A 25,031-nucleotide genomic window follows, 5' to 3' on the forward strand; every position below is an offset into this window, starting at 1 on the left:
ATCTCAGCCCTATTATTGAAGAACAACCTGGATCCTCACTGGTAGAGCCAGCAGTCACAGGAGTTCAGAAAAGAGGCTTGAAGCGTCCCTTGCCGTAGAATAACGATGATGCCTATGACTCACTTCTTAAACGAGAAACTGAAAGAGCAGAAGCACAGATACTCCTGGCAGAGGAACAAATCAAGATGACCAAACTGCAGCAAACCAAAGAGTAAATTCAGATCCGCCTCCTAAAAGCAGGGCTTGGAAATGCTGGTCTCTAAATAAAGAACCCTGAACATTCTTTATTTTGTTAACTATTGGACATTAAGCCTTTTTTTTAAGACGTTTTCAGAATATCCACAATGTATTTGTTAATGTATATTTGTTTTTATCTGTTGTGGCTCAGATGAGGGGTCATAAAAGAACTTATGAATGGAAGTGGATGTTTATGTTATTTTTGGGTTTTGTCTCAAAATAAGAAACAAACTTACAATGACCCCATGTTGGCTTTTCTACCTGTTCTTTACATAGCTGGTAGCCCACATTGTGATATGTTGTCCCATTTAGAGCACTGGTGATCCGGATTTGGTAATCTTGAAAACTGTGTATCTGGATCAGGGTGATCCAGTCCAATGTTGCCTTGAAAAACCGGCATAAAAGTAAGACGGATTACCTGATCCTGACTAGCAAAAAATGGGATTTCCAAATCCGGATAATTTTGATCCAGATTAAATGTTTTGAACAACTGGCCCTAAAAGCTAGATACATTATATTATTAACAGAACAGGTGTCCAGGGCCCAGTTTTTCAAAAGTAATCCAGTGGGATTTCAGATCATGGATTGGATCTAATCTTGGAAATGGGTTTTTCAAAAGCAAAAGAGGGATTCTGAACTAAGATCAGATCATGTAATCTAATTTTACATTTGATCTGGATCAAACCTGTCTTTTGGGTTTTTCAAAACTTTGAACTTGGTATGGGATCTATTTTTTTTATGTGAATGATCACAAAATCAATGTTTACTGACGATATATACATTTCTTCATATTTGAAGCATATGCGAAGCATGTCACATCTAATGAGATATGGTACACAAAAAAAAAAAAAAAAAACAACAAAATAAAGAATGTAAAATGTTTCTTTATGTTTATTAGTGTTTCTGTTTCTTAAAATTAAAACAAACAATGGCTATTTGTGGCCGCCGGTATTTTGCCTTCCTGTTGTTCTTTGCTAAGCCAGCAGGCTACACTGTTGGTTCCATTTAAGGCTCTGGTAAACAGGATTTCATAATCCTGAAATTTGGTATTTGGATCACAGTGATCCAATCCAATGTTCCTTTAAAAAACTGGCATAAAAGTAAGATGGATCAGGTGATCCTGGATAGCAAAACATGGGATTTCCAAATCCATATCAGTTTGATCCAGATTAAATTTTTTGAAAAATATATATAAAAGAATTACAGAAAACTGTCTGAGAAGTCTCACCTCAGTATTTATTTTTTATTTATTTTATCTCGAACAATCAACAATGTTGCAAAAGAAAACAAAACAAATTAAAAACACAAAATTTAAAACCACAAAATATAACACAACAATCAGAATTCAACAAAACTAAAAAAGGATTAGTTTGAGAAGGAGCAGACAGACGCAATTAGCTTATTTGGCTCCCTATTTCACAAAATCATATTATTACAAAGTAAATAGATATGCAAATACAGCATACAATCTTTCAGTCTTACAATATCTTACAACAATACAACGATATACAACAATACCTTTACATTACAATTCCATTCCTATGTTTCGGTCTATTCTTTTCTGTATTGGTCAAGTATTCATTTCTTTAATCTATTTTTGAACTGAATGATATTATGGCTCTGTTTGACGTCATTGTTCAATCCATTCCATAAGGTCACCCCACAAACTGAAACACACATGCACACACAGCAGTTCGCACAAGAGGTTGCTTGAACAAACATTGTCCTCTTAGATGATATCCTCCATCTCTTTCATTAAAAGAGTATATCCAGTCTACACTGGGGATTCCTCAGCCAATCAGTGAGCAGCTCCACCCCCTGGTCCTCCAGTTTGTTGAGGCTCAGGTCGAGTTTTCTGAGAGCAGAAGAGTCGCTGAGAGCAGAGGTCAAAGACCGGCAGCTGGCTGCTGTTAACAAGCAGTCGCTCAGGCTGGAAGGAGACATTTAAACACAGTTTTCAGATCAGAGTTTGTTTTGTGTTCTAACTTTTGTGGAAGAAACTAAATATAAAATAAATACAAAATAAATAATATAATAAATGTATAACTATAATGCTGCTGTGAGCAGATTTAGTGTTTCTTAATGTATTAACATCTATAACTCCTCCTGTGGAGACCAAGGGGAGGCTGCTGTATGAACAGAGCATTACTAACAACACAGTAAAACTGCTGTAATCATATAAAACATGTTTCATAGAAGTTATAATAACAACAAAAACCTTGACACACCAAGACATTACTAAGCATTTTTCATTTTATCTGCAAGTTGTGCGTCTCAAAATAACAAGTGCAACCATGGCCAAAATCAGGAATATCTCCTGTCTTTGAGCAGTATATCACATGGCATTAAAACATAAAAAAAAAGGAAAAACGTAAGTTAAATTTCTTTGTTACAAAAATATAAAAACAGTTGAATTGGGTAAAACACATTTTTATACAATCATTTGCTGATTGGATGAATTTTCGTCACATGACTGTGTCACAGTAAACAAATCTGGGTGTAAGTTCTGATTCAGTGTTATAATTCAACAGACAAATTAATTCTATAATCAGCAGCAGCTTTTTCCTCATCAGGTCGAAGGCTAAAATAAAACCTTTTTCTCTCTTTTGGAGATCAGGGGCCTCATTTATAAAACCTGTTACGCAAGAAAAAGTTGCGTGAAGCAGGGTGAAATTCATCGTCGCAACATTCCTCGCAATAGTCGGGATTTATAAAGAATTTCCATGCGTAAAAATGTTCCCAGTTTTCTGTAACCTTTTGACCATGCGTGTGATCATGCGTAATGCTCCCAAGGTTTTGTAGACTGCGTTTTAGTGAACTCCGATGGTATGGCCGTTTTCCGAACCTAACCCAGTTTTTGTTTTCCTGAACCCAACAATCTCGTTCTTTCCAAGCCGACCCAGAGCCGGTCGTGGCGCCCGGTGAGGGGCTGCCAGCAACGGGGAGAGGCAGGGGATCCTCCCACACCGTGCAGCGGAGGAAATGCGCTTTTCCTCCGCTGCTCTCCCCTTCCTCTCCCAGTGAAATGTGCTGTGTGTGTGTGTGTGTGTGTGTGTGTGTGTGTGTGTGTGTGTGTGTGTGTGTGTGTCTGTGTCTGTGCGTCTCTATGTGGTCGTGTCTGATTGTAGGTGTGTGTGGGAATGTTGTCTTTTTAATAATTGAATTTCCTTGTTTTCTCACAAAAAACGAAAATGATCACATGATCATAAATGTGATCTCACAGGGTTATGTTTTATACCATAAATGATGTATGTATCATTGGTAACTGAAATAAATCTGTTAAGTATTGAGGCTGTGTAACAAAAATATGAACACCACACAAGGGTTAAGGCTTCCAAACAGGATTTTTTTTTTCTCGATGTTCTAACTCTGTTAGGAGCACATTGATCTCACAATCACTGAATGGTGTTTTTTCCTCATTTTTCCGTTTCGTGATTGGTGATCAAGGGCTCCTTTCAAGGCTGGAATATTCATTGATTGATTAACATGGACCTTATTAGGACAAACATGGGACGACCTTGGGAGGAGCGTGAGGCTCGTGCACGACCGCATAAGGTAACGCACGTCCGTATTTATAAGGAGAAGAGTGCGTACCGTGTGCGCCACAAGTTGTTATAAATCAGAATTTTGTTTTTGAGTACGAAAATTCTGAGTTTTTGGCGCACAAAATCTTTCAGAATAGAATCTACGCACAGTTTTATCAGTGAGGCCCCTGGAGACTGTCAGATGATTTTATTACTCCACATCTTGATTGCTGTAACCAGCTCGCCTGCAGCTAGATTCAGATTTCTGCGTCGTACCTATAGGCAGAGGCGCGGGAAGGTATTTTCGGCAGGGGGTGCTGGGGGGTTCCACTATTGTGCAGACAACTCTACCTCTGTCTCCTTTTAAAAACTCACTCGCCCCTCCCCTCCATGAAGTACAGCTGAGCTGACGGTGCGTACAAACTATATCCCGACATAGGGCCTACTGCACAGCGAACTCCAAAAACCAGCGATTAAAAGAATAGGCTTATCTAAATATGTGTGTGAATGTGTGCATATAAACTAAAATGTAGAGATGCACCGATAGACCGGCCGGGGACCGGAATTGGCCGGTATTCACGTGCTCGGCCATGACCGGCAGGTCAGTCTGACATATGGTGATTTCATACCGGTCATTGCTACAATTAACTGACAACATAAGTTCTACGACTTTCAGTTCTCAAGGACGCACGCACACACGGACGCCGCCACAGCACGGTCTCTTTTCCCTTTCTCTCAACTTTTCCGCCGTACATACCTGCTCGCGGTGTGAAGCGCGTGTCGGCACTATTCTCCCACATGTAGGAACCTGGTGAATTAACCTGAAACATGTCAGCTGTTTGGGAATTCTTCAGCGTGTGTGCAGAAGATAACAAGTTTGCAATATGCAACACCTGCAAGGAGAAAGTAGGGCGTGGAGGGACAACACCAAAAACCTAAATCACATTTCTTTAGTTGGATATTGGATGTGAAAAGAAGGAAATGGTTCAAACATTGCACTTTAGATGTGTGTTAATGTTCCACACCAGGAGTAATTTATATAGTTCTATTTTATAGTGATCCATTAACTGTTCAAAAAATGTTCTATTAAAGAAAAGATAGAAAATAAATATTTGTGTGTGCTGTAAAGTGGTTAGAAAAAATGAAATCCGAATCGACTAAAATCGGTATCGGCTGGCCTAACTCAAAGAAAATCGGAAATCGGCCTAGAAAATTGTAATCGGTGCATCTCTACTAAAATGTTATTTATATAGTGCAACCAATGTAAGTTATATATTATTAGCAATACATGCATAATCAAAATGTCTGTTAAAACAAGGAGCTTGACGCACCAGGATCGATTTTCTAGATGACAATGTATGTTTATTTTAAAACCACAAGTAGATTAAGTGTTCATAAACCGCATAAACTATTCGTTTCTTTATAATAGGCATGCATAAATCACAATCATACTATGCTAAATATAGGCTATCATCTGTGCTGCAGGAAAAAGACGCAGAGATGTAAGACACCGTGTCTCTACCTTACGATGATTTCTGTACACCAAACGTAGATTTGCGCTCTGGAGTTCAGCAGATAAACTCTGCCATGAGACCCTGAATATTCAGATCATCCAAAATGAGACACTTCACCGGAGACAAAGTACCGGCGTGCTGCAACAGCTCAGCGGGCTGTCTCTGTCACTTTTTGGACATTTTCTGTGTTGGGCTCGTTGAATAAACGCTTTGGGAGAATAACTGATGTTGCATCTCCATACTATGTGAGTGCATAGGTAAGCTGTGAAGTTACGCCGTGGCTGCTGAGATATGTGCCTACATGTTGGGGCTACGGCGTTGACAAAGGTACCACGTGGGGAATGCAACATAGAAGAAGTTACAGAATCTTCTTCTCCTTTACTGGAACAAACATTAACAAAGTGATGACACAGCAGACCTTCATCCCTTTGTAAAAAATGAATGTATGTGAACACAGAACAGGTGTCCAGGGAAGAAAGAATTACAGAAAACTGTCTGAAAAGTCTCACCTCAGTATCTCCAGTCTACACTGGGATTTCCTCAGCCAATCAGAGAGCAGCTCCACCCCCTGGTCCTTCAGGCTGTTGTAACTCAGGTCGAGTTCTCTGAGATCGGAGGAGTCGCTGAGGGCAGAGGTCAAAGACTGGCAGCCGGCTGCTGTTAACCAGCAGCTGCTCAGACTGGAAGGAGACATTTAAACACAGTTTTCAGATCAGAGTTTGTTTTGTGTTCTAACTTTTTGTGGAAGAGAATTATAAAGTAATAAAAATAAATAATATAATAAATGTTGTACAGCTATAATGTATCTGTGAGCAGATTTAGTGTGTCTTAATGTGTTAACATCTATAACTCCTCATGTGGAGACCAAGGGGAGGCTGCTGTATGAACAGATCCTTAATAACACAGGAAAACAGCTGTAATCATATAAAAGATGTTTCATAGAAGTTATAGTAACAAACACGCTACATTAATAAATGTCCTTATATGTGCACAACTACATTATAGTCTGTTTTAAACCATTTATTTAATTATAATGAAAATAGACTTTTAGTGTAAAAATGGCCTTAAATACATGAAAACTGTCTGAATGTGAACACCTGAATGTGTGACATTTTATCACTTTTATTCAAAATGCGATATTGACCACCATACTCACTCCAGTGTCTCCAGTCGACAAAGTGTCTCTGCCAAGAACTCATTAACATATTATTATGATTTTGACTCATCGTGAATCTTTGGTCTGAACTGATCTTTAGGCAAGGCAAGGCAGCTTTATTTGTATAGCACATTTCAGCAACAGGGCAATTCAAAGTGCTTTACATAAAACATTTAAGAGCAGTTAAAAAACAATAAAAAAAAATAAAAGTAAAAATAAAAAAAAGCCGTCGCTATAAGGCTTAGTTTAATCAGGCAAACTTTGCAAAATCCTAAACAGTTCCAACTGTTTTCCCACGTTGGAGAAATTCTCAGAAATGTCTGTCCGAGAACTCTCATCTCCCATTGGCTCCTGGGACCATAAAACAGCATGGAGCCAGGTCAGGGGACCTGAGCCACAAATAGCCTGACCATCCAAAAATCCCAGTCTTCCATTGCAACCCCGTTGCTGCAGGGAGCACGCAAGCGCTTGTGCTAAAACTTCCATTTTCTGGAGAAAGTGGATTTAATTTGGGTGTCCAAGGAGCACCGTGGATCCTATGAAAAACACACCAGTGTGTCTGCAGGAGAAGGACAAACAACGTTTTTCTTCAAAGTCGACATAGCTCCCCTCCTTCTGCCCTTTTTGGAGGGAAAGTTTCTCCGTGGCCGCTGACAAGCGACACGGACCGGTTCTGTTTTTTCGTGGAAACCTACGAACTGATGGACTACATACAGTAAGGCTTAGTGTTCTGGTCAGAGATAGAACATAGTATGTTTATTAATGTGTAAAGGCCAATGTTGCCATTGTTTACCATTAATGTGATCGATTGATAAGCGCTACTGGCGCACGTTTGATTTATTAATCTATGATTGTGACTGCTGAGTCAAATCTATTTCTGTGAATGTACTCACGGTGCATTTGTTGATATGTTGTGTTGAATATGTAGCTTGTTCAGGCTGTAAATGCTACTTTTTGCTTCCTCCACTGCTGAGGAGTTTTGGTTACTGTTCTGCGAGATAATAATCTGTGTTGGTCTGTCTGTTCACAGCCGCGAAGCAACGAGAACGCCACCCCGCGGTCTGTGTAGACTCTGGCCAACCAGCTTCTCATCAGCCATTGTCTCTCTCCATCTGAACTATTATTTTTCACCGGTGGGTAACTGATGTTAAACCAAGTGATTCTGATGGAAATAAGTCTAAATACGTTTTAAGCACATCAAGACTTTTAATATCTATTCTCCTGAAGTATTTTCTTTCAGTCCTTTAGTCAAAACAGTTAAAGTACAAAGAACACCTCATCCAAGAAAAAGTCCAGCTAATCTAAGTCAACTTGGTAGCACCAGAGGCTTTCAAATTTGCCATTTAAACACCCGAAGCCTTGTTCCAAAACTAGACAAATTTAAAATCTTGCTTGCGCAGTCGAAAGCACATGTAATGGCAATCTCAGAATCATGGTTAACTCCCAATATTCCTGATTCTTTTGTTTCAATTGAAAATTATGAACTGTATAGTAAAGACTGCACTAGCAAGACCGGCGGCGGAGTGGCCTTCTATGTGAGTCGGATATATGCACACTTAATATCAAGATTTTACACCTCAACATGCAATTACCATTACTGTCACTGTAATGGGTAGATAAAATGGCCACATATAAAACAGTTACCCCCTCCTATTTTTTTATTTTATTACATTTAAGATAACAGTTCCATGTATTTCACTGCATGCCGGTAGATGGCGCTGTTGCACTGCTTCACCGTAGTGGGTTGCCGTGGAGACGGTAGCTTGAGCACTCAGAAATAAAGATCCGGCGCTTGAGAAAGACATAATTTCTGTATCTCCACTTCTTTCCAACCCACAGGTATATTTTTAAACCTCTCCAAGCTCTGTTAATATGTATCAAAAGAGTATACCACTAGTACGGAAGTCTATATGATGTATGTTGTCATGTTCTGTGTAGAAAGGTTATTAGGAGGTGTTTATATGTATTTGCTAGCAGCTGTAGCTAGCGAGCTAGCAGAAGCTAGTTGAAGTTAGCCTGTCACCGTCAGTGAAGGTTCCGTTCTCTCGTCTTTCTGTACGGACTGTAAACGGTGTCGTGTTGATCAGTATGTTTAAGTGTAATATGTAATGTCTATTAAGTCTCTCTGTACTTTGTATCATTTTGTTTGTATTGCTGGTGCTCTGTTTAGTATACATTTTGATAGCCAGAGCCTGTCAGTGTTCTATGGAGGCTACGCCGCCGTCAGTTGATGTGAGCCTGCTTGTAAACACACACGCAAACAGCAGACCGATGCGTTGTGTTAGTGATTGATTATCACACCGTCACATAACCAGTTTAAATCTTAATATAGTATTCTTGGTATTTGATCTATGAAAAGGTTGTTTGTATTGTAATGTAGTTCATAGAACTAATCCAACGTAGCCTCTGATCTTTGCCTCTGATGTGTTCACTTTAAAGGAATAATCTGACATATAGCAAGATAGCCATGTAGCCTGTGTCTACCTACTTGAATGTGCTATAGCAATTGTTTCAAGATGTAATATGATCTATAGTGTCATTTGTTGATGTATATTTGATATATTATACCGTAAGACTGGTATCTATTTCACAATTATTAATAATAGTTATTAATGGATGTTGTATTTGATCTGATCTATACCAATGATTTACATATTGGTTTGTTTATTGCATTCAGTGTAATTATAGACCATTTCTATATTATATAGTCCATGTAATGGCTAAAGTTACGGTTTAGGATCTCATAGTATTGAGATATTAATATAATTATAGTGTATTTATAATTGTATGTGTTGTTAATTGTCCAGTGTCCTAGTGTGTGCTAGGCCTATCTGTTGGCATTGTTATTTAATTTCTCTTTGAAAAGAAACTAAAACAACAAAAAAGAGATATTTGGCTCAAGAAATAAACATCCAGCGCTTGAGAAAGACGTAATTTCTGTATCTCCACTTCTTTCCAACCCACAGTGCTATCCAGCCTGTGGCTTTGTACCTGCCCAGATTCCCCTAGGTCTGAGGCTGGTAACATCACCTACAAGCCTCCTAATGTCAGTGAAAGTTCTTATCTATCTCAGCTTTCTGACATAATTAAATCTGTTACATCTAAGGAGCTTGTAATTCTGGGTGATATCAACCTTGACTGGAATGATAGCTCATCAAAATCTTTGAAAGCCACTGCAATGAAATTCAGACTGTATCAATTAATTAAGGATCCAACAAGAATTGGCAAAACACCAAAGTGGGAAATTAGCACCTGCCACCAGCCAATGGCGGGTACTTTTTCAAAGTGGCGGGTGACTTTGCCTTGTACACCAGCCACAGTGGCGGGTGGATTGTAAAACATTTCTTGTAACGGATTGGACAGCTTTTGTCAAAGAATGTTGTTGCTAAGTAACAATGCACAATGCTTATAGGAGTCGCGTTACGTTACTGCTAATGAATCCCCAACATTCCGGATTTTGTTGCTTCATAATAAAAACATTCAAATACCAAAATAACTGAGGACTTTTATTGTGAAGAAGTTATAGTAAATTAAACCGTTCACAGCACAGCATATTTCCGTCAACTCCAGACTTTTGTCGAGTATTCAGCGCTAGTCCGTGACACCATGTAGCTGAACTGAGGTACAGACGAAATGAAAATTATCGGTTAAAAAAAATGTGGCGACATATCCCCAGTGTTAAGAGGCCCTCCACGCAGTCAGCAGTAGCTATGAATGTACAAACTGTTGAGGGCGAAGTAAAGAAAAAGAGAAGGTACTTTTGGAACAAGTGGCGCATTGACAAAACAAACAGCGAAAGATCATGCAAAACATTTCAGACCGTTCCCAGGCCAGGTTGGAGATATAATCCCTCCACCTAGTCCTGGGTCTTCCCCGAGGCCTCCTCCCTGCTGGACGTGCCTGGAACACCTCGCTAGGGAGGCGCCCAGGGGGCATCCTTACCAGATGCCCGAACCACCTCAACTGGCTCCTTTCAACGCGAAGGAGCAGCAGCTCTACTCCGAGCTCCTCACGGATGACTGAGCTTCTCACCCTATCTCTAAGGGAGACACCAGCCACCCTCCTGAGGAAACCCATTTCGGCCGCTTGTACCCTGGATTTCGTTCTTTCGGTTATGACCCAGCCTTCATGACCATAGGTGAGGGTAGGAACGAAAACTGACCGGTAGATCGAGAGCTTTGCCTTCTGGCTCAGCTCTCTTTTCGTCACAACGGTGCGATAAATTGAATGTAATACCGCACCCGCTGCGCCGATTCTCCGACCAATCTCCCGCTCCATTGTCCCCTCACTCGCGAACAAGACTCCAAGGTACTTGAACTCCTTCACTTGGGGTAAGGACTCATTCCCTACCTGGAGAAGGCACTCCATCGGTTTCCTGCTGAGAACCATGGCCTCCGATTTAGAGGTGCTGATCCTCATCCCAGCCGCTTCACACTCGGCTGCGAACCGATCCAGTGAGTGCTGAAGGTCACAGGCCGACGATGCCATCAGGACCACATCATCTGCAAAAAGCAGCGACGAGATCCCCAGCCCACCGAACTGCAACCCCTCTCCACCCCAACTACGCCTCGATATCCTGTCCATAAATACTACAAACAGGATTGGTGACAAAGCGCAGCCCTGGCGGAGGCCAACTCTCACCTGAAACGAGTCCGACTTACTTCCGAGAACCCGGACACAGCTCTCGCTTTGGTCGTACAGAGATTGGATGGCCCTGAGAAGGGACCCCCTCACCCCATACTCCCGCAGCACCTCCCACAGTATCTCCCGGGTGATGGAGAGTGAGAGAGTAAATGGGAATAAGATTACTCGTAATATTTTCTTCAAAAACCCCATGAAAAAACGAGGTAGAGATGATGTGACCCTGCCCGGAGGAAGCCCGGGGCCCCCGTCTGGAGCCAGGCCCAGATGGAGGGCCCGTCAGCGAGCGCCTGGTGGCCGGGTTTGCCACGGAGCCCGGCCGGGCACAGCCCGAAAAAGCTACGTGGCACCTCTCTCTCCAACCCATGGGCCCACCACCTGTGGGAGGAACCGCTGGGGTCGGGTGCGCTGCCACATGGGTGGCAGTGAAGGTCAGGGGCCTCGACGGACCAGACCCGGGCAGCAGACGCTGGCTCTGGGGACGTGGAACGTCACCTCTCTGTGGGGGAAGGAACCGGAACTTGTGCGGGAGGTGGAGCGCTACCAGTTGGATCTGGTGGGGCTTACCTCTACGCAGTCTCGGTTCTGGAACCATACTCCTGGATAGGGGTTGGACTCTTTTCTTCTCCGGAGTTGCCCAGGGTGTGAGGTGCCGGGCGGGTGTGGGGATACTCACAAGTCCCCGGCTGAGCGCCGCTACGTTGGAGTTTACCCCGGTGGACGAGAGGGTCGCCTCCCTACGCCTGCGGGTTGTGGGGGGGAAAACTCTGACTGTTGTTTGTGCGTATGCACCAAACAAGAGCTCGGAGTATTCGGCCTTCTTGGAGACCCTGAATGGAGTCCTGTATGGGGCTCCAGTAGGGGACTCCATAGTTCTGCTGGGGGACTTCAACGCGCACGTGGGCAATGATGGAGACACATGGAGAGGCGTGATTGGGAGGAACGGCCTCCCTGATCTAAACGAGAGTGGTTGTTTGTTGTTGGACTTCTGTGCTAGTCATGGATTGTCTATAACGAACACCATGTTCGAACATAGGGATGCTCATAAGTGTACTTGGTACCAGAGCACCCTAGGCCAAAGGTCAATGATCGATTTTATAATCGTTTCATCTGATCTGAGGCCGTATGTTTTGGACACTCGGGTGAAGAGAGGGGCAGAGCTGTCAACTGATCACCATCTGGTGGTGAGTTGGGTCAGAGGGTGGGGGAAGACTCTGGACAGACCTGGTAAACCCAAACGGGTAGTGCGGGTGAACTGGGAACGTCTGGAGGAGGCCCCTGTCCGACAGACTTTCAACTCACACCTCCGGCGGAGCTTTTCGTGCATCCCTGTGGAGGCTGGGGGCATTGAACCCGAGTGGACAATGTTCAAAGTTTCCACTGCTGAAGCTGCGGCGGGGAGTTGTGGTCTTAGGGTCTTAGGTGCCTCAAGGGGCGGCAACCCACGAACACCGTGGTGGACACCGGTGGTCAGGGAAGCCGTCCGACTGAAGAAGGAGTCTTTCTGGGATATGTTATCCCAGGGGACTCCGGAGGCAGTTGCAAGGTACCGAAGGGCCCGAAGGGCTGCAGCCTCTGCCGTGAAAGAGGCAAAGCAGCGGGTGTGGGAGAAGTTCGGAGAAGACATGGAGAAGGACTTTCGGTCGGCACCAAGGTGCTTCTGGAAAACCGTTCGCCACCTCAGGAGGGGGAAGCGGGGAACCATCCAAGCTGTGTACAGTAAGGATGGGACGCTGCTGACCTCAACTGAGGAGGTAATAGGGCGGTGGAAGGAGCACTTTGAGGAACTCCTAAATCCGACTAATACGCCCTCTATGGTAGAGGCAGAGCTGGAGGATGATGGGGGATTGTCGTCAATTTCCCTGGTGGAAGTTGCTGAGGTAGTTAAACAACTCCACAGTGGCAAAGCCCCAGGGATTGATGAGATCCGTCCAGAAATGCTTAAAGCTCTGGGTGTGGAGGGGTTGTCTTGGTTGACACGCCTCTTCAACATTGCGTGGAAGTCGGGGACGGTGCCTAAGGAGTGGCAGACCGGGGTGGTGGTTCCCCTTTTCAAAAAGGGGGACCAGAGGGTGTGTGCCAATTACAGGGGTATCACACTTCTCAGCCTCCCCGGTAAAGTCTACTCCAAGGTGCTGGAAAGGAGGGTTCGGTCGATAGTCGAACCTCAGGTTGAAGAGGAACAATGCGGATTCCGTCCTGGTCGTGGAACAATGGACCAGATCTTTACTCTCGCAAGGATCCTGGAGGGAGCCTGGGAGTATGCCCAACCGGTCTACATGTGCTACACATGACCGGGTCCCCCGGGAGACACTGTGGGAGGTGCTGCGGGAGTACGGGGTGAGGGGGTCCCTTCTCAGGGCCATCCAATCTCTGTACAACCAAAGCGAGAGCTGTGTCCGGGTTCTCGGCAGTAAGTCGGACTCGTTTCAGGTGAGAGTTGGCCTCCGCCAGGGCTGCGCTTTGTCACCAATCCTGTTTGTAGTATTTATGGACAGGATATCGAGGCGTAGTCGGGGTGGAGAGGGGTTGCAGTTTGGTGAGCTGGGGATCTCATCGCTGCTTTTTGCAGATGATGTGGTCCTGATGGCATCGTCGGCCTGTGACCTTCAGCACTCACTGGATCTGTTCGCAGCCGAGTGTGAAGCGGCTGGGATGAGGATCAGCACCTCTAAATCTGAGGCCATGGTTCTCAGCAGGAAACCGATGGAGTGCCTTCTCCAGGTAGGGAATGAGTCTTTACCCCAAGTGAAGGAGTTCAAGTACCTTGGAGTCTTGTTCGCGAGTGAGGGAACAATGGAGCGGGAGATTGGTCGGAGAATCGGCGCAGCGGGTGCGGTATTACACTCAATTTATCGCACCGTTGTGACGAAAAGAGAGCTGAGCCAGAAGGCAAAGCTCTCAATCTACCGGTCAGTTTTCGTTCCTACCCTCACCTATGGTCATGAAGGCTGGGTCATGACCGAAAGAACGAGATCCAGGGTACAAGCGGCCGAAATGGGTTTCCTCAGGAGGGTGGCTGGCGTCTCCCTTAGAGATAGGGTGAGAAGCTCAGTCATCCGTGAGGAGCTCGGAGTAGAGCCGCTGCTCCTTCGCGTCGAAAGGAGCCAGTTGAGGTGGTTCGGGCATCTGGTAAGGATGCCCCCTGGGCGCCTCCCTAGTGAGGTTTTCCAGGCACGTCCAGCTGGGAGGAGGCCTCGGGGAAGACCCAGGACTAGGTGGAGGGATTATATCTCCAACCTGGCCTGGGAACGCCTCGGGATCCCCCAGTCGGAGCTGGTTAATGTGGCTCGGGAAAGGGAAGTTTGGGGTCCCCTGCTGGAGCTGCTAGGAGGAGGAAATGGTCCGAATGCATGGAATACAGGATAGCATCAAATACCCTACCATTAGATAGCTGCGGAACACAGTGTAAATAACTAAATACCTGTCTTTAAAACTGCGCATATATCATCAAATGTCAAAGTCTGAAAATGCAGCCGTTAAGCTCTCGCACAATCGTTACCCTTAATGTCCTCGTTATCAGTCTGAACTTTAATACTGTTTGTGACAAAACCTGCATAAAGAAAAGTGTGTTTGCCTATTACACTTTATTTCGTCTTTAAATTGTATCTCGGGGTGGGGGATACCACTAGTTGATGCTGTGTTGGCAAGGTGTTAACAATCACAAATTGTTGTAAACATAAATACTGCGGTGAACCCGTGCGTAATGCTGCATGATGGCACTGCTGGCCCTGCAGGAGGACTACGCTAATGGAAGAATCAGGAGAGAAAGAGACTTCAGGGACCATGACGATGACTGGCTAATATGCCGATTTAGATTTTCTAAAGCTGTGCTCTTGGATCTATGTACTAAATTGGGTCCAGTAGAGAGGGCAACGCGCCGGAAACGTGCCATCCCGGTCCAAATACAGGTCATCGCCACTCTAGGGGAAACTGGCTGTTTCCAGAGGGAAATGTCAGACAGCGAAGTGTTTTTTAAAAGAAATAAATACACTCACCTAAAGGATTATTAGGAACACCTGTTAAGTTTCATGTTAATGAAATTATCTAATCAACCAATCACATGGCAGCTGCTTCAATGTATTTAGGGGTGTGGTCCAGGTCTAGACAATCTCCTGAACTCCAAACTGAATGTCAGAATGGGAAAGAAACGTGATCTAAGCAACTTTGAGCGTGGCATGGTTGTTGGTGCCAGACGGGCTGGTCTGAGTATTTCACAATCTGCTCAGTTACTGGGATTTTCATGCACAACCATTTCTAGGGTTTACAAAGAATGATCTGAAAAAGGAAAAACATCCAGTATGCTGCAGTCCTGGGGGCGAAAATGCCTTGTTGATGCTAGAGGTCAGAGGAGAATGGGCCGACTGATTCAAGCTGATAGAAGATCAACTTTGACTCAAATAACCACTCGTTACAACCGAGGTATGGAGCAAAGCATTTGTGAAGCCACAACATGCACAATCTTGAGGCGGATGGGCTACACCAGCAGAAGACCCCACCGGGCACCACTCATCACCACTAAAAACCTACCCAAAATTGGACAGTTGAAGACTGTAAAAATGTTGCCTGGTCTGATGAGTCTCGATTTCTGTTGAGACATTCAGATGGTAGAGTCAGAATTTGGCGTAAACAGAATGAGAACATGGATCCGTCATGCCTTGTTACCACTGTGCAGGCTGGTGGTGGTGGTGTAATGGTGTGGGGGATGTTTTCTTGGCACACTTTAGGCCCCTTAGTACCAACTGGGCATCATTTAAATGCCACAGCCTACCTGAGTATTGTTTCTGACCATGTCCATCCCTTTATGACCACCATGTAGCCATCCTCTGATGAAACTCCCTTTCTCCTCATCCTTGGTCCCGCCACCTCGGTGGAAAACCCACTCTTCCTCTTCCAAGAGAAGAGACAATTTTTTTCCTCCACCACCTCGGTGGGGAAAACCCTCTTCCTCACCTTCCCAGAGGAGAGACTATTCTTCTTCTTCTTCATCTCCTCCCCCTTGGAAGAGAGATCACCACTCCCCTGCCAAAAGGGGGAGGGACCCCTTGCAACATCAGAGAAACACAGGTAGAATCAGAGTTCCGTCCACTGACAAACGGTACGAGCCACAAAGCTCGCCATCCCGCTTTGATCAGACTCCATCCCCACTGCCAAAGGGGAGAAGTCGTCCTCACCTGAGTGACTATGATTCTTCTGATGTTCCGAACGGCCCCCGCCGGCTCCAAAAACATCTGAGCACTCGCCAGATCGAGCCATGGCTGCATGATCCTCTCCGACTCCGAAAGAGTGTCCGGTTTGACACCTTCGCTCGTCCAAGAATCACGTGATTCGGCCTTTGACCATGACCCTCCTACCACATCCAACGGTCCAGCCGACCTGGATGAACCTACTTGGCTCCCCTCGGAGCCTCCAGTCACTTCGGTCTACTCAGGGACCACGGCTAGCAGCCTAGTGAACTCCAGTAAGGAGGGGTCAGAGCTGGTCATACTTGAGAGTTATCAAGAGCCTCTATCGGCCCGTTTGCCGGAAACAGGTGCTCCACCCTTCAAGGAGACACCCCAGCTAATTTCTGATTGCAAAATCTTGCTTCCTGAAGAAACCAGATCTCCACTCTTTAAAGAGGAAGAAAACTTCCAAACCCTATGCGGTAACAGTGGACCAAAACCTTCGTCCACTGCGATGGATACTTTGTGTAGCTCAAAGCCACACTCTGCCTGGACTCCGCCCCCACGAAAGGGGGAGGGAGCTCCCATGACTCGGAAAACACATGTCCATCCCCAAAACAAGGTCTGTATCCAGCAGAACTGTCAGACTCCTCAAAGGGACCTGGTCCTGGTTCCTCATCAGCAGAACCAGGCCAGGGAGGGGAACTAGAGGAGCACAGAGTGCACCCTGAAACCCAGTGGTGGAATGTAACGAAGTACAAATACTTTGTTACTGTACTTAAGTAATTTTTTCACGTATCTGTACTTTACTTAAGTACAATCAATAGTGCATACTTTTGACTTTTACTTCGTTACATTTTGCAGCAATTATCTATACTTTCTACTCCACTACATTTCTACAACGTTCCGTTACATTTCCGTTACATTTCAGATCAGTTTTTCCCCCTGACAAAACGTCTTCCTGACCGTCACACGTTTGCAGTCCGCAGGGAAGCCTTCAGCAGCGGCCGTCCAGCTCCCGGTGCCACTCGCGATATTACAAATCCCACTATGGCCACGCCAAGACCCGCCCTTCAATAGCATTTATTGGCCAGGCGCGTACCGCTCCCGGTACTACCGCGGCTGCTCCTGTTACTGCTGCTGCTCCCGATACTCTGCTTGGTCATATGCGAAGCATCCGTTCACATAAGGTTAATATACAACCCGTATATTTATCTTAAAAACACTCCCGGTCCTCCTCAGCTGTGAAGCCACGTACTTGTTGTCCAAGCCCGTGTGTTCTCGCTAAATAAATGTGTGCAGCATTCACTGTCCCGTGGGAAATATGCAAAGTAGAGCTTCATGCAGATCACCCTGATAACCAGAATTGTAAGTCAGAATGTAAACTGGGCCACAGATGGTAAGCACAATTACATTAACCTAAAACTAACTTAATTAAAATGCCACAGCCCATACAGTTTTTTTTTTTTATTATTAGAATATAGACATTAACAGAATAAATCGTTATGCAAGTACTTTTACTTTTAATACTTAAAGTACATTTAAAATCAGGTACTTTTTACTTTTACGTCAATGAACCCACTCACTTTTTTTTTTTCTTTTACTTCATTCGTGCCGTTGTGTGTAGCTGGTATTCTTCTGCTACTGTGTGTGTAGTAATCTAGCTCATTAGCGCCTCAACTGGAGTGGTGGTGGTAGAATCAATCAGGAAATGAGCTACCTAGACCGTGCACCAGGCTACTGAACGAGACCGTAACGACCGTAAGCGAGGGTACTGCATGAGTCTATATTCAAACAGGTGTCTAGGTTCTCTGCAAGTTTGAGTTATCAACCAATCCCAAAAGCCTTTATTTCTTGTGCATCTTAGATGATTGTTTACATACAAATTCATAGACTACATTATTGATGGATATCACATACAAATACACGTCATGTTATCTTAGTAGTTATGTTAAGTTAAATGTTTGTTACATGGTAAATAGGCTGTCACCAGGAGACCGCGCACCAGCCTACTGACCAAGACCGTAACCGTGCCTAGTGCATGAGTCTATGTAATCAAACGGGTGTCTAGGTTCTCGGTAAGTTTGAGTTATCACCCGATAGCAGAAGCCTTTATGTCTCGTGCATTTTAGAATTGAGTTCAGGGAAATTCTTCCGCGGTGTCTTGGTTCCTGGCGGGGGAAGTAAACGCGCAATCACCCCCCCACACACCCCCCCCTCCCCGCCGCTGCCGCCGAGGGCACGCGAACCGGTGACTGAATCTATTAACTCGGTAGGCCAACCAACGGCCGTCCGGTTGAACCGACTCGCGTAAAAGAGTCGGGTGTCCCATCACTATTTCCCTCCTTTGCGTACGAACCTAGCCAACCCACACCCATATACACAAGCTAACGGCTAACCCCCCAGCCACGTCGTCTGTAATAAAGAACATATTTGCTACGGTGAACAGCTGGTCTCAGCTAGCAACCATAGTCACGCGATAGCATAGCTCAGCTTCACAACTGCGCTCTGTAGTGTGTTCTTTTGTCTGCACATGTGTTTCACCCTAGCTAACAGCTAGCCCCTAGCCACACGTGGCACCGCCACAAAGCTGCAGACACGTTAGCTTTAGCAGCTAGCCTTGCTAGCTGCCTCAGTCATTCACAGATAAACTAACCGGCTAGCACCTAGCCTATTGTCTGTAGCACATAGCCTAGCCTGAACGAGCTAACGGCTAATCTTGGGCCTAGTCTACCACTACCGCCCTCTTGGGGTTAAATAGTTTTGTGCAGCTCACAGGAGTAGCCATTTTTGTAGTCTTTGGCTAGACTACACCTCGCCACCCCCTCCTCTTTCACTCACACACACACACACACACACACACACACACACACACAAACACACACACACACACACACACACACACACACACACACACACACACACACACAGAGTGTCTCACCACATGGTTTGTTTTCTGCTTTTTGTTGTAGTTAAAAAAGACTACATTGGTTTTAATTGATCGAAGGATTATTGACTGGCCATTGATGATTTTGAAGTTAATAAATTCTATTGTACTGTAAATAGCAGTTGTCTATGATTATTTGTGTACCTATTGTAATAAGCCGTTTGAACACAGTCTGTGATCGGACTCACCCTTCCTTCTGTTCCTTTACCAGATAAATTAACCAAATTAATTAAGATCTGTATTTAAAAGGTAACACCACCTAAATGAGACTGTTTCACAGTTCACTTATTGGCCCCTGAGATTCCAGGGTGGTGCCCCGTTTTGATTGTTTATCGATTTGATAAAGTTATTAATTACCATATTCATAACTTTATTAATATTGATAAAACATCTTTGATAATTTGCCAATAATTGGATCTGTACCCTACCGATACCCAACACTATGATGTTGCATGTAGGTGACAGTTTCATTTAGTTCTATGTTGCTTCATGAAGCTTTGAGGTGTTAAAACTAATTAGAAAATATTAATTTTATTAATTAGACCTGACTCACACATGTTGACCATCAGAATTGGATCATTTTCAGGAGTACAGTCAACAGGAGAGTTTTAGCCAGCTTGACAATACTTTAGAGATAGATGTTAAATGTCCCCAGAGTCAGATAATATTATGTATATTTTCATTTCTGTGTGCCCAGTTTAGTTAAGTTGCAGCATGTGTTTAGCTTAGCACAAAAAATAGTAGCCATAGTATTCCACCTTTCAACATGTTGAATCTTGTTAGTTACATGTAACATGTACATCACACAGACTTGGAGGTGACTTTTTCTCTTTTAATTGAGCTGTGCTAACAGTTCCCCCTGCTTCTAGTCTTTGTGCTAAGCTAGGAGCTATCTCTGGACAAAGTTAAAACTGATATCCACCTGAAACATCTGACTCTGAGAAAAACAGAGAACGAATCAAGATTGTAAATGTACATTATCACCACATAATGTAAGATATCTGAAGGGAATCTTTCATCTATGTTCACTGTAACATGAAAGAAAAGTAAACTACTCCCAGTTTAAGTGTCCCAAAGTCCACATTACTTGTATTATGAATCATCACAAACATGCTGTGCATCTGGATGTACTTACCGGAGTCTCTGAAGTTTGCAGTTGGGACTTTTTAGACCGTAAGAGAGCAGCTCCATTCCAGAGTCCAGCAGATAGTTTCCACTCAGGTCTAACTCCTCCAGACCAGAAGACTTCGAGCTGAGAACTGATGAAATGTTCTCATAACATCTGTCGGTGAGGTCACAGTAACATAACCTGAAGTTAAAAACAAAATGACTGTTAACATTTAGCAAACACTTCCCTCTGTTCTCTACACTTAACACAACCGGAGAGCTGCAGAGCTGTTGGGTTTTTTGAGGTTGAATACTTACGAAGCTTTCTTTGATGCTTTGAGCACTGGCAGCAGCCTCTCCAGAACTTCGTCTGATCCTCCGTATTTCTTCAGGTCAAAGAAATCCAGGTCTTCATTGGAAACGAGCAGTTGATAGACCAGAGCTGACCAATGTTCAGGTAAGAGTTTATCAAAATCTCCCGAGCTCTGGTACTTTTGGACTTGCTTTACCAGAGACTGGTCACCCAACTCATTTAAACACTGGAACAGGTTGATGTTCTTGTCGCTGTTGGACAGTTTGTTGATCTTCTCATGAATTAACTTGATTGTCTCCTGGTTGCTCTGTGGACGTCTTCCTTTGAATCCAACTTGTTTCTGAAGAAGCTCCTGATTTTTATCCTGTGACAGACCGAGCAGGAAGCGCAGGAACAAGTCCCAATGTCCATTATCGCTGACCAAAGCCATATCCACTGCGTTCTGGTGGAGGAGGAAGATGGGACGTTCTCTTTTCTCTGACGGCACTTTGACACGTGTCTGGCTGGAAAGCAGATTTTCTCCGCTATCTAAGAAAGTCTCTAACACGTACAGAGCTGCCAGAAACTCATGAACACTTAAATGAATGAAAGAGTAAATCTCTTCTTTGTAAAGACCAGATTCTTTTCTTATGATCGATGTACAAACTCCTGAATTAACTGCAGCTTCTTTCAGATCAATTCCACAACTTTTAAACTCATTTTCATAGAAGAGTATGCTGCCCTTCTGAAGCTGCTCAAATGCCAGCTTTCCCAATTTCATGATCACATCTTTGTCTATTTCACCTTTCTGATATTTATTCAGCTTTGTCTGGATGATCAGGAAGTGTGTGTACATTTCAGTCAAAGTCTTGGGCAACTCTGCTTCTTCGTGTCTGTCAGGAGTGTCTGTTAGGAGACTCTGGAGAGCCGTTGCTGTAATCCAACAGAAGACTGGGATGTGGCACATGATGTACAGACTTCTTTGCGACTTTGACTGAAGATGATCAGAGATCTTCTGAGCCATTAACTTGTCACTAACATTCTTCTGAAAGTACTCCTCCTTCTGCTCATCATTAAAGCCTTGTACCTCGGTCACCCTGTGGAAGATCTCGGGAGGAATCTTAGCGGCTGCAGCTGGTCTACTTGTGATCCAGACTGAGGCTTTGTGCAGCAGTTTCCCTGAGATTAAGTTGGTCAGCAGGACGTCTAATGTTGTGGTCTTTGTAACATCGCGGCACATCCTAATGTTGTTGAAGTCCAGAGGTAATTGGCTTTCGTCCAGGCCGTCGAAGATGAACAAAACACTTGATCTGCTGTAGTCTGACTCTTGTAAGTCCTTTACTTCATCAAAATAGTGACTTATTAACGTCACAAGACTCCAATCCTTATCTTTTATCAAGTTTAAGTTTCTGAATGTGAATGGAAATATGAAATCAGTAGTTTGGTTGGCTTTTCCTGTTGCCCAGTCGTGAGTGAACTTCTGCACAGCGACAGATTTTCCAATGCCAGCGATTCCCTTCATCAGAACTCTCTGAGGAGGTTTTTCCTCATTTTGTAAAGGTTGAAAAATGTTATTGACCTTGATTTTCTTCTCCTCACTCGAACTCCTTTTGCATTCCAAGTTAACTACTTCATGTTCACTATTAACCTCCCCACTGCCTCCTTGTCTGATGTAAAGCTCCGTATAGGTCTTGTGTAAAGGAGTCAATGATTCATCTTCCTTTGTTCCTTGTGACAGATCCTTTGTTGTATTTTTAAGGAAAGATTTTAAGTTATGTCGGCACCTCTGAATGTTTGCTGAAAGATGAATGAAATCATAGTTACATTATTTTGACGTACTCTTCCACATTAGCAAATAGAGTATGTATGTCCAAGTGTGCCTTGGTATTTTCATATCCATGTCCAGATTTACTTGGACGGATATCTGGTCCATATAAGTGCAAGTAACCCTAAATAACTGTCATTCATTTTAGATCATTACACCAACAAGATGCTCAGATGCTGGAAGGCTAACACGATTTATGTTAGCAAACAAAACATGTGAAGAATAAGATAGACAGACAACTGAGAGGAAAAACATTTTAGCTTCAACAATGTAATCTCCACAAAACCTTATAATAATTCAGTCTAGTTATGTTTTAATTACAGAAGTAAGGTGAAGTTTTTTTGTTGTCATTTGATTGTGAAAAATCTGTTAACAAACACAATACCTTTGTTTTTGGGAGAAGCAGCTTTTGTCTCCCTGTCAGGAGACGGGGCTGAAACACAAACATGAGACATGTCTTAAGAAATGTTGGTGGTTTCATTTTAACACAAACATGTTACATTTTAATCCGGTACATATTTAAACATAAATGTGTTTTATTTTGATTTATAAACTCAGGGGAAACATTTACCATACGTGATGTTTAGATCCCTTCCCACATTGGAACCACATAACCGAGGTGCGATGGCGACACTTCTATCCTGGGCGTTGACTGTTGTAAATAGACAAAATAATCAGGAACCACACCTCATCAACTCATGAACTGCTATAAAGAGGTTCAGAGATTCTGTTTTGTTAGAGCTGATTAGACAAAGACCTGAAAGATAAAGAACAAATAAAGCTTGGTAGAAATAGAATAGAATAAATATTGCCTTGCATACGCGGTTCCCAGCCCCCACGGGCTAGGACCAGTTTCATCAGAGGCTGGTGTGTATACAGCCTGTGAGCCATATTCTTACCACGCTGTGATGTTTCTTGATCCACAGGCCATCTAAACCAATTCGTAAACCAGTTTCCCATTCTGCATTTCTTCACCCAGCTGCTCTCACTGAAGAAGAATAACATCACAAAGGTAAATAGCTGAAGTCAGAAAATGATTTTATATCATAAAGCAACTTCGCATTCAGTTCTCCTGTGCAGCCAGGTATTATTAATAATGAGAAGACAAAGAGCAAACACTCACATCCTGTTAGATCTGATTACGATGTATTTAAATGTCATCAGACCCATATATCCCAGTTGTTTTGATTATGACAGAGTAGCCTCTTTAAATGCCCTACATGCGGTCATGTGTTCTGTTAACAGAAAGAAGCTTCAAATCAGACAATCAATCTAAATCCCTCCAGTTCAACAACAATAAAAACGTCATATTTTTAAGTTGATTCTGAACCAATCAGCTGTTAGATCAGCTGAGAGCCAGGCATTTCCCATCATGCCCTGGGTCTTGCAGTCGGTGGAGAGCAACTGCAGCGCCTGGATCTAAAAACTCAATCTCGTGAGGTTATTGTTGCCAACGTGTCCATGATGTCAGACACGTTAGACACAAATCTACTGTCAGGGCACACCCTTATACTCTGCTTCTGACTGGCTAGTAGTCCTTACCTAGGTACTGTCAGGGCACGCCCTCATACTCTGCTTCTGACTGGTTAGTAGTCCTTAACTAGGTACTGTCAGGGCACGCCCTCATACTCTGCTTCTGACTGGCTAGTAGTCCTTACCTAAGTACTGTCAGGGCACGCCCTCATACTCTGCTTCTGACTGGCTAGTAGTCCTTACCTAGGTACTGTCAGGGCACGCCCTCATACTCTGCTTCTGACTGGTTAGTAGTCCTTAACTAGGTACTGTCAGGGCACGCCCTCATACTCTGCTTCTGACTGGTTAGTAGTCCTTAACTAGGTACTGTCAGGGCACGCCCTCATACTCTGCTTCTGACTGGCTAGTAGTCCTTACCTAGGTACTGTCAGGGCATGCCCTCATACTCTGCTTCTGACTGGTCAAAAACAATGCTCAGGTAGGCTGTGGCATTTAAACAATGCCCAATTGGTAGTAAGGGGCCCAAAGTGTGCCAAGAAAACATCCCCCACACCATTACACCACCACCACCAGCCTGCCCAGTGGTAACAAGGCATGACGGATCCATGTTCTCATTCTGTTTATGCCAAATTCTGAATCCACCATCTGAATGTCTCAACAGAAATCGAGACTCATCAGACCAGGCAACATTTTTCCAGTCTTGAAAGGTCCAATTTTGGTAAGCTTGTGCAAATTGTAGCCTCATTTTCCTATTTTTAGTGGAGATGAGTGGTACCCGGTGGGGTCTTCTGCTGGTGTAGCCCATCCCCCTCAAGGTTGTGTGTGTTGTGGCTTCACAAATGCTTGGCTGCATACCTCGGTTGTAACGAGTGGTTATTTGAGTCAAAGTTGATCTTCTATCAGCTGGAATCAGTCGGCCCATTCTCCTCTGACCTCTAGCATCAACAAGGTGTTTACCCCCACAGGACTGCCGCATACTGGATGTTTTTCCTTTTTCAGATCATTCTTTGTAAACCCTAGAAATGGTTGTGCATGAAAATCCCAGTAACTGAGCAGATTGGAAAATACTCAAACCACCCCGTCTGGCACAAACAACCATGCCACGCTCAAAGTTGCTTAGATCACCTTTCTTTCCCATTCTGACATTCAG

The 25,031-nt window shown here is 44.0% G+C and overlaps 2 protein-coding genes across 2 annotated transcripts in view; one reads left to right on the top strand and one right to left on the bottom strand.

Moving 5' to 3' along the window:
- LOC116067186 (up-regulator of cell proliferation-like) overlaps positions 1 to 25,031 on the top strand; it is a 77,631-nt gene that overhangs the window by 16,750 nt on the left and 35,850 nt on the right. The window lies entirely within an intron of this gene.
- Positions 1,924 to 23,399, bottom strand: LOC116067162 (NLR family CARD domain-containing protein 3-like). The gene is made up of 7 exons (XM_031323488.1): positions 23,308 to 23,399; positions 22,980 to 23,060; positions 22,794 to 22,841; positions 20,610 to 22,380; positions 20,320 to 20,493; positions 5,785 to 5,955; positions 1,924 to 2,167 (listed from the first exon to the last, which is right to left on the bottom strand). The coding sequence occupies exons 1-7, from the start codon at positions 23,366 to 23,368 to the stop codon at positions 1,993 to 1,995; spliced, it is 2,481 nt and encodes an 826-aa protein (XP_031179348.1). The 5' UTR covers positions 23,369 to 23,399; the 3' UTR covers positions 1,924 to 1,992.

The sequence above is a fragment of the Sander lucioperca genome, chromosome 3 (genome assembly GCF_008315115.2).
Source record: "Sander lucioperca isolate FBNREF2018 chromosome 3, SLUC_FBN_1.2, whole genome shotgun sequence".
NCBI classification, from domain to species: Eukaryota; Metazoa; Chordata; class Actinopteri; order Perciformes; family Percidae; genus Sander; species Sander lucioperca.